Here is a 15,009-nt window from a genome sequence, read left to right as displayed (position 1 = left end):
AATTGATTTACAGTATTTGCTTTGGCATTGCAAGCAAAATGTTTAACAGAAGCACTACTGTAAATCTAAATATAGATCTCTCATATATTCCCAGTTATTCCATATTTGCTTCACTTTACTTCAGAGAGCCATTCATCATATGAAGAAAGCAAATACTTCAGTCTTTTATATTTACACTAGTTATCATTTTCTATATCGAAGCCTATTTTTAGCATTTTTTAAAGAAAAGCAAAATATGTACAAATAAATAATGTGCATTTTTACGCTTTTCACAAACGCTTTTATTCAAAGTGCATTACAAGGAATACATCCCTTCAGTGTGTGTGTGTGTGTTCGCCTGGGGATTGAACCCATGACCTTTTGTGCTACTATCACAACACTCTACCAATTGTATCAGTTGTATTGTGAAACCAATGTGCTTGAGTAATGTGTAAGGGTCCATTCAATCATCTGGGGCCTCATTAATAAAACGTGCGTACGCACAGATTTGATCGTAAAGTGTGCATATGCAAAAATCCAAAGCAAAGTCCATATTAATAAAAACTCTCTTCGCCGTCTAAATGTGCTTAGTGCCACGGCAGGGTCTAAGCAGACGTAAGCACTTTTGCTTGTCCGATTGCTGCAGCCATTCTTGCTGCTTAAAAAGAATTTAAACATTAACAGGCGCTCTTTTATATGTCAAAGACAATAATTAGGCATCGTTTAAAGGCGGAGATCTGAAACTGCTCAGCTGTGCACAAGTTCAAGATCATTTGCGATTTATAGATTTCCCATCTAAAAGAAAGGGGTGGCACGTTTTCGTACACGTACGCATTTCCATTTTTGATGAATGATCGTAATATCAAATGTATGATGGTTTTTACGCAGCATTTTATAAATGAGGCCCCTGGTGTCACCTGTAATTTGATGTGATGCGCAAACTCTGCATCTAGCACTTATCACAGTCATTCAAAAGCGCAGTTAATTAAAATCAGCCTGACAAATGAGTCACGAAAATGATAAATAAACTCTTCAAATGTCATTTTAATTGGATTACTTTCTGCTAATGTATCATGAAACCCCTTCACTAATTATATTTTGACCCAGAGCAACACCAGCATCTTTATCATTAAAGCATTAGTCTTCTCTTCCATCTGGGGACTGATTGCGACAATTTCAAGTTTCATTTTAATTTAATGAGCACATAATGGTGATTTAAATGTTGATATTTCTCCATAATGTTTGGAAATTTGCATGAATTATGCAAATTTTTGCACGGAAGAAGTTTTTAACATCGCAAATGACTTGTGCAACTGCCTGTAACAGTCAATTAGAAGTGAATTATTAGCAATAATATTTATTTTATCAGACTCGCAGTCACATTTATTTTCAATTTTACGCCAAAGTTATTGCAAATGTGATCATTTCTTGGGTGTCTCAAGAGTGTTCGAAGCAAGCAAGTCTTCCTGTGTTGTACAGTGGTTGTATGGGCTCAAAATTTATAGGATAGTATGTGAGCGTTATTCCATTTGGAGGAAGTGAAGTCAAAACTTTGCTAGGTTAAGGCAGAAGTATGGTCAAATTTTTTACGTGTATGTTTTTTAAAACCCTGCATACATTGAACGTGTATGTTGCACATGCACCTACAGGAGACTGTATTGTGTAGCCCTGGAGATGCATTGCATTTTTTTGCAATGTGCATGCGGCGAACGTCTGTGTAAATGAATAAATCAAACAAACTATACTTTGCAAGGCTGTGCATTTGACAGTGCGCATATGTTCACGTACACATAAAAAAGGGCAATACTCCGGGCTTTCTAGAAGGTACAGAACACAACTCATAGACAGTGTGCATAAGAAATACATTTAATAAATAGTTTTGCCTCCACCTTTATCAAGGGCAGAACTGTATACAGTATTTCGTCAATGTAAAGCTTTGAAAAATATTATTTTAACCATACCTGACATCTATGATGCAATTAAACTTCATATATATATATATATATATATATATATTCTTTTAAATTACACATACTGTTTTATTTTGGTTCGTTTACTGTAAACCGTTTGTAGGTTTTAGGTAGATAGAAAAATGAACATCTCTTAATGTCAAAGGTGGACATCTTTGAGAATCAATGAAAAGTGTCACAGTACAGATACACCACCATATGATATTCCCAGTTTTTATACAGAAACAGTGAGGATCTCAATAAAATTGGCCCTTGATAAATTCGCTCAAGCCTTTGCTTAAAGAGGAAGTTTGACAACCCCTCAATATGTCTCGGGTAATTGGCACCTGAAAATGGTGATATCACCATTGTATTATTTCTGTTGTGCATGCTATATATTGCACAAAGTTAATATCTCTCAATTCCTTTTAAAAAGTTTGCAACGGGTTTACAATACATAACATCTCTTTAAACTGAAAAAAATAGCTTTATTTGACAATACCCAAAAACACTGTGCTGTTCTTGTACACTGCTGAATTATGCACATGCTGTGTTAACGCTACTGCACCCCTGAGCCGTGGTCAATCACCGAAGACCTTCCCATTGTAACTTCCTGTGCCGCGGTCGCCCGCTCCTATCCTTCGCCATATTAAGGCAAGGATTGTGCTTGTTGCTTTGCAAGTGATTCCAGTATTTCATGAGTTCGTTGGGCTGGAACTGGTGGGAGGTGATCAGGTGACTGTATTTACAACTGGAGTAAGACACTCTCCAATGGTTGAAGAGAAACTCATTTGGTGGCGGCACCGGGTCGATCCGCAGTTTCGCCAGGCAGATCCCAACATAAACATCCTCGAGGTGAAGACGACGTATACTCAATGAGGCATTGTAGATTTTTGCCGCCATGTCCCCCGAGAACACATAGCCCGTTCCCGAGCAAAAGATAGGGTACCTCTCACTGGAATACAGCTCTGGTGGCATGTACCATTTACTGTCTTTGTTGCGGTTGGGTGCGTAGCCTCTCATTAGGTAGCCTGTAAAATAATTTTGTCGAGGTGCCGTGTTTGGCTTTAGCAGCTTTTGAATGAGATATTCTGTGTTGACGAACATGTCACTGTCCGTTTTCATGACGTAACGTGCGTGCGGGCAATACTGAGCAACCCAGCTCATGCCCATGAGTGTCTTGATAGTAAGATTGTAATAGGTGTCCATGAAGTCCTGCTGGATGATATCATGGTACAGCAAACTCTCCTCCTCGATGGAGCTCTGAGGATACACATCAGGTCTCCTTCCCATGCCCAGCAGGAAGAGGCGTACAAACCCATAACCCATGGCCACGCTCTCATTCCCCCAGGTCTGCCTGATGGCGTTCCTGGCCTCCAGTTGCCTTGGTTCTGCTGCAATTAGCAAAACCAGAAATGGGCCACTATCGTTACACTTGTAGGGCTCATTAAGCAGCCAGTGATAAGGCTGGGCTGCCAGACGTCCGCCCACTCCCATCTCCCTGTGCAAGCTCTTGGTGTTGCTATTGATGTTAGTGTTGTTGGTGTTCGCCGACATCTCCAAACCTACTATCCCCCGGGCAGTGATCTCAACCTGGTGAGAACTAAAATTGAAGTTAACAGACGGTTTGGGCAGCACGTAAGTATTGTCTTTCCAGAGGCTTCGCAATGAGCTTTGGTTTCCCTTTGTGCGCTCCTTGTGGGGGCGCAAACCCCGCATGGTGTAAACCAGGGGGTTGTCTCGCAACCAGCTCCGGCCCTGCAGCAGATCCTGATGGCAGTAGATGAGGAAGAGGGCGAAGAGTGAGGCCAGTGAGAGAAGGCCTGCTACATGTGTGCGGAAGAGTGACCGCTTGACATTCCAGGTCATCTTGATGGGGCAGCAGTGTCGCCGACGCCACTGCATGATGTAGAGCGAGGCTGCTTAGCAAAGCACGGCGGTCACAACCACTCACATCAAACATGTGTTGCAAACAGCCTGAGGGTTATCTGAGCTGGCAGATGGGTGTGTTCAGGGCCCTAGGTGGACCTATGAGAGGTTGACAAACTGTTGATGAGAGTTGCAGAAATGCGTTTCTCTGACCCTTGCCAGTGACAGACACTCATGCTTTGGGGCAGTTCCCTTCTGAAGGACGACTGCTTCCTAAGACTGATGCATATGTGATCTACGAAGGAAGAAAGAAAAGCAATGAATAACAATGCACAGTTGTGAACCGTGTGCTGTATAGCAGTATATGCATAAATACATGGCACAGTAAAATTGCATAAACAAATAACAGACCAATATTAAAGCAGTAGTTCATGTAAAATTTTCTTTATAAAAATATCATCATAAAAGTGGTCCATATAGTTTATGCATGCAGTATGGCTGAATCATAAGGTATGTAGCTGTACTGCCATAGACTGGTTGATAAGAAGATATTTTTTGCATTTATTTGTAATATGATAATCAATGAATCATTGTCCATGAAATGCCAGGTAAAATGATGAAATAGGACAAGGGTATTTTCAAATACAATTTATAAGCGGTTCAGTCTCTAATTGTCCTTTACAGCCAAACTATTACAAATGATACAAAGGCTTCAGTAGTTGATGGGTCATTCTGCAATTGGAGTGGCAAATGGGAGGCAGATATTTGTAAAAAAAATTCTTTATTTTATGTTGCCAAGCAGTTAAAATTGGTTTAATATGCTATATCCAGTTAAATTAAGGCTTATGAACATTTGTTTCTTTTTTGTATCATGTCTGTGGAATTCCTATAGAGTCTGTGGTGTTGCCAGAAAAAAACAGTAACACCATAGACAAATTAGCACAAATCCAGACTTTACTTAAAATATAGGCTGCCATCATGATAAATGTAATCATGAAGATTGTATTTATCACAATTTTAATCTAAAATATGTCAGATCTGCAAGTTATCAACATAACACAACAGATACCTATACACTGTGACACATGAAATTGTCAGAAATGTACCTAAATTTAAGATAATAAGAAAAAATGTACTCAACATGCACCCCTCAGATCAACCAGCACTTGCAATGACCTTTACACAAAGGAAGTAGTCCAAACAGATTTCTCCCTTTTCTTAAGGGGGCAACATCTATTCTGGCTAAAGGGGATACAGCTATGGCCAAATCTCACGGGATGTTGGGTTAAGGGTTAGATTTAGGTTGAAAAACAGAGGATCTGGATAGATAGGACACAGCTGCAGCCTAACTCCCGTGAAATGTTGGGGTTAGGGTTAAGTTTGGGGTAAAATTAGAATGAAAATAGCAAGATTTTATGAGATTTTGGCCGTAGCTGAATCTCTTCTAGCCACAACTGGCAACATGAATTTTGGGGACACAATTTTGTCCTTTAATATTGCACAATATGCATTTTCTTTAACTATTACATTAAAATGTACATTTTACATCCAATCTAAATTATCATTTTAACCGCTTTATTTGTGTGGAAAAAAGTTATATTGTTGCAGATACATTCAGGGCCTTCACTGATGAGGTGAAAGGTGGTGAGAATTATAGGGGCCCCCACTGGGAGTTTTTAAACTATTAGGCTTGCAATTGGCCTGGAATTTAGAAGAGACCAGACGGCTGCAGTGAGGGGAGGAGTGAAAAAAGTGCAGGCAAGCCGGACACTTCATGAATCTCGCTCTGTTGTGGACTGCAAACGCCAGCAATGGAAGAGATGGCGTTGGCGGATTTTATCGTGGATTAGATAGTCAACTAAAATTCCATTTACACTAAGATGTTCATAAGGAGAATCAACAAAGGTGAACTGTTCATTACTGGAAAAGGCTACTTAATAAATGTTGGGATGTAATCTAAGTCTAGAGGTAATACAAATTTGTTTCTGTGTAAAATATAAACAGTTCACAGTACAAATAATTCAACACCAATACAAAAGTTTAAAGGAATTCATTAAAAATATAAAATGTCATAAGAACAAGTAAAAAGATATTTAAATATAAAAAATATAAAAACTACTACAGGAGGTGGAGTTTTTAGAATTATAAAGTCATCAGCTGACATTCCCGGGCCAATGAGCATTAAGCTGTGTTGTCAGCAAGTCTTTTCCCATTATTCTTTTCGTCAACGCAGAATCTGACACATCCGCCTTGCGGTCGCGAGAGTTTTTTGACATACGTCAGCATGACATCAGAGCAAGCCCACCCGTCCTCGGACACAATTCTAACCTGCATGCATCTCGCTCTGAGCACCGGTGATCGGTTTGCGCAGATTTTGCTCATCTCAAACAAGCCTATTCAGTTCAATTAGTGACAAACATCAGAGGGAGCCAATGAAATTGTATGTCCCACATTGAGCTCGTGAACAGAACCACAATCAGAGTGAGGCAGCTGCTTAAGTTTGTGATGATGAGCAGGAGACTGACTGACTGAGGGATGTTAGGAGAGTTGTTGTATCTCAATCTGTCAAGATGTTCTTTAACAAGACATGTTAGTAATTGTCATCTTGCTGGCCGATTTACTTTTCTGGGAAGACTAGTGGCTACTCAGTGTTGTCACGTGATTTTTTGTTACTGTACCAGTGCAGTCACACGTGTGTAGGATTTTTGCAGCCGATACAGAGTACCAATTTGTTGTCTTTATGATCAGCCCATACCATTGCCCAATACTAAGTGTTCATGCTGATATGCAAGCTCTTTGATGACTTTAACTGTTACCATTTTTTCTAGATAATGTAATGCCACATATGTTGCCTTTATTATATTACTTATAGTAATTATGTAGCCTATATCATTGTTTTATGAAAGAATCAAGTAAATAAGCACCACAAATATTTCTTCTACAAAGAGCAATTTAATATGCCTGGAAAAGGCTATGCTTGTTAATGAAAATAAAACACTTCACAGTCTTTACTGTATGCATTTGAGAGAGTGATTTTAAAGACACGCTATGCAGTTATTTTACTTTAATATAACAGCTTCAAAGTTATTTCAGTGGTAAACAAAGTCATAGTAGGGCGAATCATCCTCCTGTTGAAGCTCGGGGAGGACCCCGCTAGCAAAACCACCAATGCAAGCTTGAGAGAACCGCCCCTGACAAATCTCGAGAGAATCACGACTTGCTTTACGGCAACGACGTCACACATGTAAGGCTTATTCGACTTCGCGTGGCGCTGCAAGAACCGACCGCCGGATGACGTCAAAGTACCGCGAGAATGATCCGAGATGGCACTTTGACGTCATCCGGCTGTCGGTTCTTGCAGCGCTGCATGAAGTCGATCAAGCCTATAACAACAACTGCACGCGCAAATTTGAGACGTGAGGCTAAACGATTTAAAAGTTAAGAAAGCGCGTTCGGAAGAGAGTAGGAAAAGGAAAAGAGAATCTGACCGCGTTAGGAACCGGACAAGAGTCCCACTCTGTCAGGTTTTTATTCGTTGGCGTGAGCTAGAAGACAGCACTGGATGGGATGCTGATCTGGCGATCTTGTTGATGGACTAGTAAGTAAATCTCTCATTTGTAAACTTGTTTGCGGTCTATGTTGTATGTTATGATATATATATACTATAATGATAAATAGCAATAATTATGTATAGTGACATTATAACGAACAACGTTATGAAATAATGCAACGTACACAATTAAAGGAACAGTATGTAAGAAATTTATATCAATTAATCATAAAATGGCCCTGATATGTCACTAGACATTTAGAAACCATTTTCATTTCTAATACTTATATCACTGACAACAGTGGTCTGGCCAGGATATTGTCATTTAAAAAGTGGAGTTGCAGCCCTCGACTGATGTTTATGTTGTCATGTTGTGTATTGGCCACCAGTTGGGTGATTGCAGTACCAGTTTTAGCCACAAGTTTTGTTATTGCAATACCAGTTTTGGCCACAATCCTACATACTGTTCCTTTAACTTTGTCATGGCATTTTGTAATGTTTACTTGTGATTTAGCTGCAATCATGTAAAAACGTTATAAGCTAGCAAACGCAGTACTTTATTATTATATGCACTCTACACTTGGAATAAACTTCTTATTATCCTATTAACATCATCTGTAGTTTAGTAGACTATGCAGTAGCCTAATATTTTATATATTCTAATATTTTACAAAAACGCCGAAAATGCATAGAATGGCTTTAAGGAGATATGAATTAGGTTACTGTAGCTTTAAGATGTGACAGAGATCGTTCTGTACTCGTGCACTGATGACAGGCTGCTGTGTGCACGCACGTTGGGTGTACGCGGACAAGAGCAGCTGTGAGGAAAAATTGTCTCCAATTGCGGCCACATTTAGGACTCATAGGGCTGATGACAAAAGTTTATATACATGCAAAGGTCAGCAACATCAAGCAAGCTCCAAAATAATTAAAAAGTTTATTAATAAAAAACAATTGCATAGCGTTAGTAGTGACGTTTCAAGCACAAAGGCCTGCGATAGCTTTTTTTAATAATAAACTTTTGTATACTTTTCAATAATCCAATAATGAGAATAGGAGCATCACATTTAATAATTAATTTCAATCTTTGTCATCACTCAGTCAAAATTATATTTTTATTACATTATGTAGGATGATTTTACACAGAAAACAAAAATATCACAAAAATTACTTTAGCTCGGTTTTCACAGGCAGTTTCACAAATGTTTGTTGGTTTTGCCTTCTTAAAAACATGGAGCCATGACAGGTCCAGAAATGACAGATGTTTCATTTTTTGACCAATTAACCATGATTCATTTGGACAAAAGAGGTTATTCATTTTAATGATGTCACAAACCCCACTAGACACTATTAATTTAGTTTGCTCGCTATAGGGGAGATTGCTAACAGGGGTCTTTGCATATCACGAGCTAACCTTTGCTGCCCTGCGTGAGAGTTTAAATTGCAGGTTTGCACAAGATGGCATTCACCACGAACACTGCTGCTTGTGAAGCCGTCTAAGCCACCTCCCCACCCAGACGCACGCTTAACAGCCAGAGAGGGGAAGCATCCGTCAAAATGAATTTTCAGGCTCCAGCAAGCAGTGTTGCAGGATCCACAGCCAGAAGCGGCGAATGATAACAGGCCTCACCCCCATATTCACCCTCCACCTTAAACTTATCAACACCGCACCAGAGGGATATGCCTCCCTGCCAGCAATTTCCTCTCTTAAACACTGCTTTCTCGCTCACTGGGGGTTATTAGATTGTCGAACCCGCTCCTCCTAGTAATGGTGATCTAAAAATAGAGGAGGAATTATTCGAGAGATAAAGAACAGGTTTTGTTTTGCTCTGGTTCATTCAGTGAGCATATGTGCTGGGAGTTGCGATTGATATAATCTGTGCAATTTGTAAATGCACCTTCTTTCTACCTGCCTCCTAAATGTTTGCATGTCTGTTTTGTTGCAACAGCTGGATTGGAGGGCGATAACGTTTTCAACCAAATATGCCCACCCGGTGTGGGCAATTACAGTAAGATGGAAAGAGGCTAAGCCTGACTTTACTTTAAAGGTTAACACACTTCAAAACAGAGAGAATGAAATGCTCCAAAGGTTCCCTTTGTCATCCATTTGATACCCTGTAATGAGAGCCCCACTAGAGAACACTGTGTGCTGAATTCACTAGCTGCTATGTGTTTTTGTTTTAGTCAAGCACAAAACACTGTTTGGACGAGCAGGGGGGTAAACAAATATTTATGCTTTGCTAACAAAAGATTTCTCAGATTTCAGCTACACCAGCGCCTATGTCATACAGTTAAGGAAATTACAAGCAAGATGTGGCCACAGCGGTCAGCAATTAGAAGAGCAACATGAGACCATTAGACATCTAATAGGAAACACCTGCAAATAAAGTTAATATGATAGAGAATTAGAGATCAACACTACGCTGCAATCTGTGCATCATACACAACAAAACACAGAAAGCTTTACAAACACAGCTCCCCAAGGGTGTTGATTTGTGTGTTTTTTTACGGTAACTGGTGTGTTGTTACCGTTTTCCCATTTCAAAGTATCGACTATTCAATGTGTTAACAGAGGCTGCTGATTGATAGATAAACCGTGAGCGGTGTGTTCAGTTTGTGAAAGGTAGCAAATTTGTAAAGAAGACACGCATTAGCAATGACATTTATTCATGAGGCTGGGACATACATCACACATAATAATGATTATGATTAATTAATACACCTTTTTTCAGTTTCTGCGCAAATTTTTTTTTACGGTAACTGGTGTCTTTTTACAGTTTTCCTTTTTTTGACTATTCAGTGTTAAAGGGGTAATATTATGAAAAAATTAAGATGTAAAATAAGTCTTTGGTGTTCCCAGAGTGCGTATGTGAAGTCTTATCTCAAAATATCCCACAGATAATTATTTATAGCATGTTAAATTTACCACTTTGTAGGCCTGAGCAAAATTGTGCCGATTTTGGGTGTGCCTTTAAAAATGCAACTGAGCCGATGAAATGCAAACACTGATCGCAATGATGGTGGTTTGTTGAAATTGAAACTCAATTGCGCTGTTTATTATCTTTTCTCTCTCTCTCTTTCTCTCTGCACTAAATGTCAGTGCCGTGGTTGGATAGTGCAGATTAAGGGGCAATATTATTGTAATTGGCCTTGCTACCTACGCTAAATTTGCCGATCTCATGAACCGATCTATCAGTTTACTTGTCATAGGGATCCTGAATGCGGCTGCAATAAGAGACACTTTTTTACGTAGTGCAAGCATTTTTATAACCCGTTGCTCATGTGCGACCATAGATATGTACACTAGATGTCGCCTTGGCTACGGCAGTTCATTGGACCGAATGCGTCAAACAGAGCCGCCATCCTGAAACAGGGGAATCCCGCATCAGCGTCATTGTAGGCAATGGTGTAACAGAATTAAGATCACCATAAATCATCATGAACGCGTTTTTCTTGGTTTTCTTTGGGTTCGTTTCAACAGTCATTTAGTACAGGAAAAAATAATTTTGATTTTATGAAAATTTACTTTTTCTAACTGTAATGCATAGTGCTAGTAGCCCTTTCATCCATGCGTAGCACAAAAGTCCGGCATCGTTCATGAATTCGAAGTACAGGCAGAGATGGCAGCTTAACCTAGATACTTCCTATGACAAGACCCCTGTTCTAAGATGGCGGCGGTTTTGACGCATGCTCAGAGCCCCAAGGCGACATCTAGTGTATATATCTATGATGTGCGACATGCAGATTTGGATTTCTCTTTCTGCCTTTCCGGTCAGCAGCGCGACGCGTCTTCACATCCCCATCATACAGCGTTAACAACACATCTATCGCGGACAATTGCATCCTCATGCCAAAATGTATTATTTGCATGCGTTTTAAAGTTTTGACCGTTTAAACTTTCATTTTGCTTACAGCTGCTCTTGTCTGCGTAAACCCGCCGTGCGCACACACACAGCAGAGTGTCATCAGTAGTACAGGTAAACAGAGCGATCTCTCTATCACGTCTTAAAGCTACAGTAACCTAATTCAATAAAATCAGTCTCTGCTCTTGACTAAAGAACTGTTGTACTTCATACGAATGCATGTTTATTTAATTCATTAAACTGTGAAGTGTTCAATTTTCATCACTTTTAAGAGACCTTTTTAAAGAAATATTAAATATCTCTTTGCAGAATAAATATTTGTTGAGGTTATTTATTTGATTCTCTATTAAAACAATAATATACCCAATTACTGCAAGTAATATGACAAATCCAACATTTGTGGTATTATTTTATCTAAAAAAAAATGTTAACAGTTACAGTCATCAAGCTTGCATATCAGCTAAAAAGAAAAAACGGTATTGGTATCGGCCGATCACGAAGATAACAAATCGGTAATCGTATCGGCTGCAAAAATCCTGATCGGAGCATTCCTAGCTATGACTCTTTTAACAGAGGCTTTAGATTAATAGATAAATGGTGAGTGTTGTTTTCATTTTGTAAGAGGTAACACATTTGTGAAGAAAACACAATGACAATGAGTCAGGGACAAACGGCACGCATAATAACGATTATGATTAATAAATACACTTTTTCTTTACGTTTTTGTGTCAAATCTGAGCAGACCCTTACCAACAGGCGAACAGGAAGGAAAAACAGCCTTTCAAGAGTACCATATCCAAGCCAATCAAAAACCTGATAAACAAACACCATGGTTGACATTTAAAATTTAAATAAATGGAGGGCAATAAAAGCGATGTACAATCACCACAAATGCGTAGCAGATTCAATAAATCTCCACGTACACTGCTGATTCTCCCTGGAGGAGTGATTAATTCGACATTGTGTGTCTTCTGTGAAAACACACATCATCAGTTTTGCATTTCACACTGTGACTGTTCACGTTATTGCGATTTGTTTGAATATACCACCACAATCTGACACCACATTTCGATGTTTTCTTAAAAGTGTGCGCCGTGACCCTTACAAGCAATATTTGGGTCGTGCCTGGAATGTAATTGCATCCATTAGTCAAATGCCAGGGTACTTTATAAACCTTGTATAGAAGTTTGAAATTGCTCTTTTGAAAGGTGAATTTAGTGAATTGCATATTTTGAAGATGAAGCACAGATCATTTCATTCTCACACCATCTGTCATTTATTACTAGATTCAGATGAATACTATCCCTTGACTACTGCTTTAACAGAGGATTGTGTTCAAATTAAACACGCTACATCATACCCTAATGTAAAATGCCAACATATATCTTAGTCCTCGCATAGTTTAGCAGGTTGTTTAGATTGTTTTTATGTCATATTATGGTTAATGACTAACGTGACATCTCATCTGTGATGATAGCAAATGGGTTTGTTGATTTATGCTCACAATCTGTTGACGTTTGGCATCTTTCTGAACAACGTTAGTCTTTTTAATGAACTGCAACATTGCCTTTTTGGTGCATTAATAACATGTAATGACCCCAGGGTACAATACTAAATGTAAATGCTATGCTTGCTACTCTCATGTTGTTACAAACCTCTATAAATGTCTTTGTTCTGATAAACACAAAGGAAGATATTTTGAGGAATCTTTGTAACCAAACCGATCAGAGGCCCTATTGACTTCCATAGTATTCTTTTATTTTACGATGGAAGTCACTGGGGCCCTGATCGGTTTTCATTTTTGGGTGAACTACCCCTTTAAGAATTGTATTACCTAGGCAACTGGATTAGACTCTTATTGACAATAAATGCTTTGTGGGATGCAGAAACAGGCCAACATGATCTTTTTTTCTGCTAAAACCATGGCTATAAAGTGCTTTTGAGAAGAGTTGTAAACCATGGGTGGTGGTCAGCATGCAAAAGTCCATCTCGCTGGGCAGCTGTGGTGCTTAAATGCCTCACCGCTTAAGGCTTAGCCAAATCCAGGGCACTTCACCAAAACCACTTCATCACCTGCTAGCAGTCGCACTTCCTACATTTATTTCTCATCCAACTACACTACTATTAAATTAACCCCCCCATCCCACTTCTTTTATCTGAGAGTTGAGTGGGTGAATCATTGAGCAGGGTCATGTATTTTTAATCTGGAATGTGCTCTTAAGTTAGAAGTCCGGGTGTAGACAGTTCCCTGAGGATTTGGAGGTAGTCATCTGCATTGTAGTTTTAAATGTGTCCACATCCCTTACGAAAATATGCACTTTGGGTTTTATTATAGTAAAAGAAAAGTTCTGTTCATCAAAATCATGTTTTTTGGGAAATTTTAGATAAAGCATGATCAAACTATGGTTCCTATAACAAATCCATGATTTGTGTGTGATATCATTTATTTGTAGTAAAACCATGGTAAATTAGTTATTCATACTGATGAGGTAGCTTTCTTCTTCAGTACGCACTGTAGGGTTAATACTTTGTGGACGGCAAAAAGTAATTAAATGGAGAAAATGGTCAAAACAACAGATTCTCAATAGATTATGAGACCTACCTCACTCTGTGGGAGAGCGGAAAGATGCGCGCCGTCTGTAGACCCGCACCGCGCGCCATCATTACCTCCAGCACCACCAAAAACCGACGCCAAACCTCCCGTTCACTTCTACCCGTGTCACTCACAAGAACTTAAGCTCGTCCCCTCGTTTTCCATCGTTGTGTAAGTGCAGGAAAAAAACTCCGTCAGGGTTTGTTGTTGTCTAGCGAGCTACATTTCGGGCTTCATCCCTCTTGCCCTGACAGTGCTGAATCCTTAAATGTCCGTTGTGCTGTCAACGAGTCGGCTACTTGTTTCTTCTGCTATTGAATTCGCGATCCCCACTAATAAACAAACAGAAGCAATATTGAAATATTGAACTTCAACCGGTCTATTTCATCGCATTCCACCGCTCGGGTCTGCAATCAATCGGAGACATCGCTCCAGAGCAGTAGCGGAAAAATATGGGAATGTGACTGCTCCCGCGGTTATTTCGTCTCGGAATAACGGCAAACGGATGCACGAGGCCCCTCTGCGACCCGTCGAACGGAACACGGCCCTAAAGTGGAACAAAAAAACGAAGGCTCTCCGTTCACAATTGTACCGAATGATGTGGGGTGGGCTGGTGGGAGGGGAAGCAGCTGTTGAAATGAACACCGGTCTAACCCCGTTCCTCTGACTGAAGCCCTCCGACGTCACCGCCTACTTAGATCGGAATCCCACGTGATCCATTTAGATTACTCCCCCCACCCACTCAGACCCCTTCTCTCTGCGTTGATGGAGTGAACGGATTTAACTGAGGGGTCAGGGTTTGGCAGGTTAGCGCGGTCCAGTTAGCCCCTGCTTGTAGATGGAGTAGATGACACAATTATGGGGGCAGAAAACATCCTTCTTCATTGACAGCCTTTATAAAGTAGACGCGTGCATTGTGACGAAATATTTTTACAAGAAACATATCAAAATGTAAATATGACTGAAAAAGACAATTATTTAAATTTATTTTAAACAGTACCAAGACGTTTTTAAAATGCTAAAAAAACATTTTTTTTCTTTTAAATATAATGTTCTCTTTTTACTGACGTCACAGCATAGGTCCCTACTCAGGTGAATAATTTATCTAAAACATCCTCCAGTTTTAAATGAACAGTGTTAATAATCCACACCCAGTGTGTTAAAAATTAACACTGAATCAGTGAATTGTTTTGTATTCTTCACAGA

The 15,009-nt window shown here is 39.5% G+C and overlaps 1 protein-coding gene across 1 annotated transcript; it reads right to left on the bottom strand.

The window, feature by feature from the left end:
- Positions 1 to 1,829: 1,829 nt before the first annotated feature.
- On the bottom strand, positions 1,830 to 14,578 carry b3galt2 (UDP-Gal:betaGlcNAc beta 1,3-galactosyltransferase, polypeptide 2). The gene is made up of 2 exons (XM_055218140.2): positions 13,813 to 14,578; positions 1,830 to 4,092 (listed from the first exon to the last, which is right to left on the bottom strand). The coding sequence occupies exon 2, from the start codon at positions 3,831 to 3,833 to the stop codon at positions 2,514 to 2,516; it is 1,320 nt and encodes a 439-aa protein (XP_055074115.1). The 5' UTR covers positions 3,834 to 4,092; positions 13,813 to 14,578; the 3' UTR covers positions 1,830 to 2,513.
- Positions 14,579 to 15,009: the final 431 nt, after the last annotated feature.

The sequence above is a fragment of the Misgurnus anguillicaudatus genome, chromosome 23 (genome assembly GCF_027580225.2).
Source record: "Misgurnus anguillicaudatus chromosome 23, ASM2758022v2, whole genome shotgun sequence".
Lineage (NCBI taxonomy): Eukaryota > Metazoa > Chordata > Actinopteri > Cypriniformes > Cobitidae > Misgurnus > Misgurnus anguillicaudatus.
The sequence above is the reverse complement of the archived record's forward strand: the minus strand, read 5'-3'. Positions and strand labels throughout refer to the sequence as shown.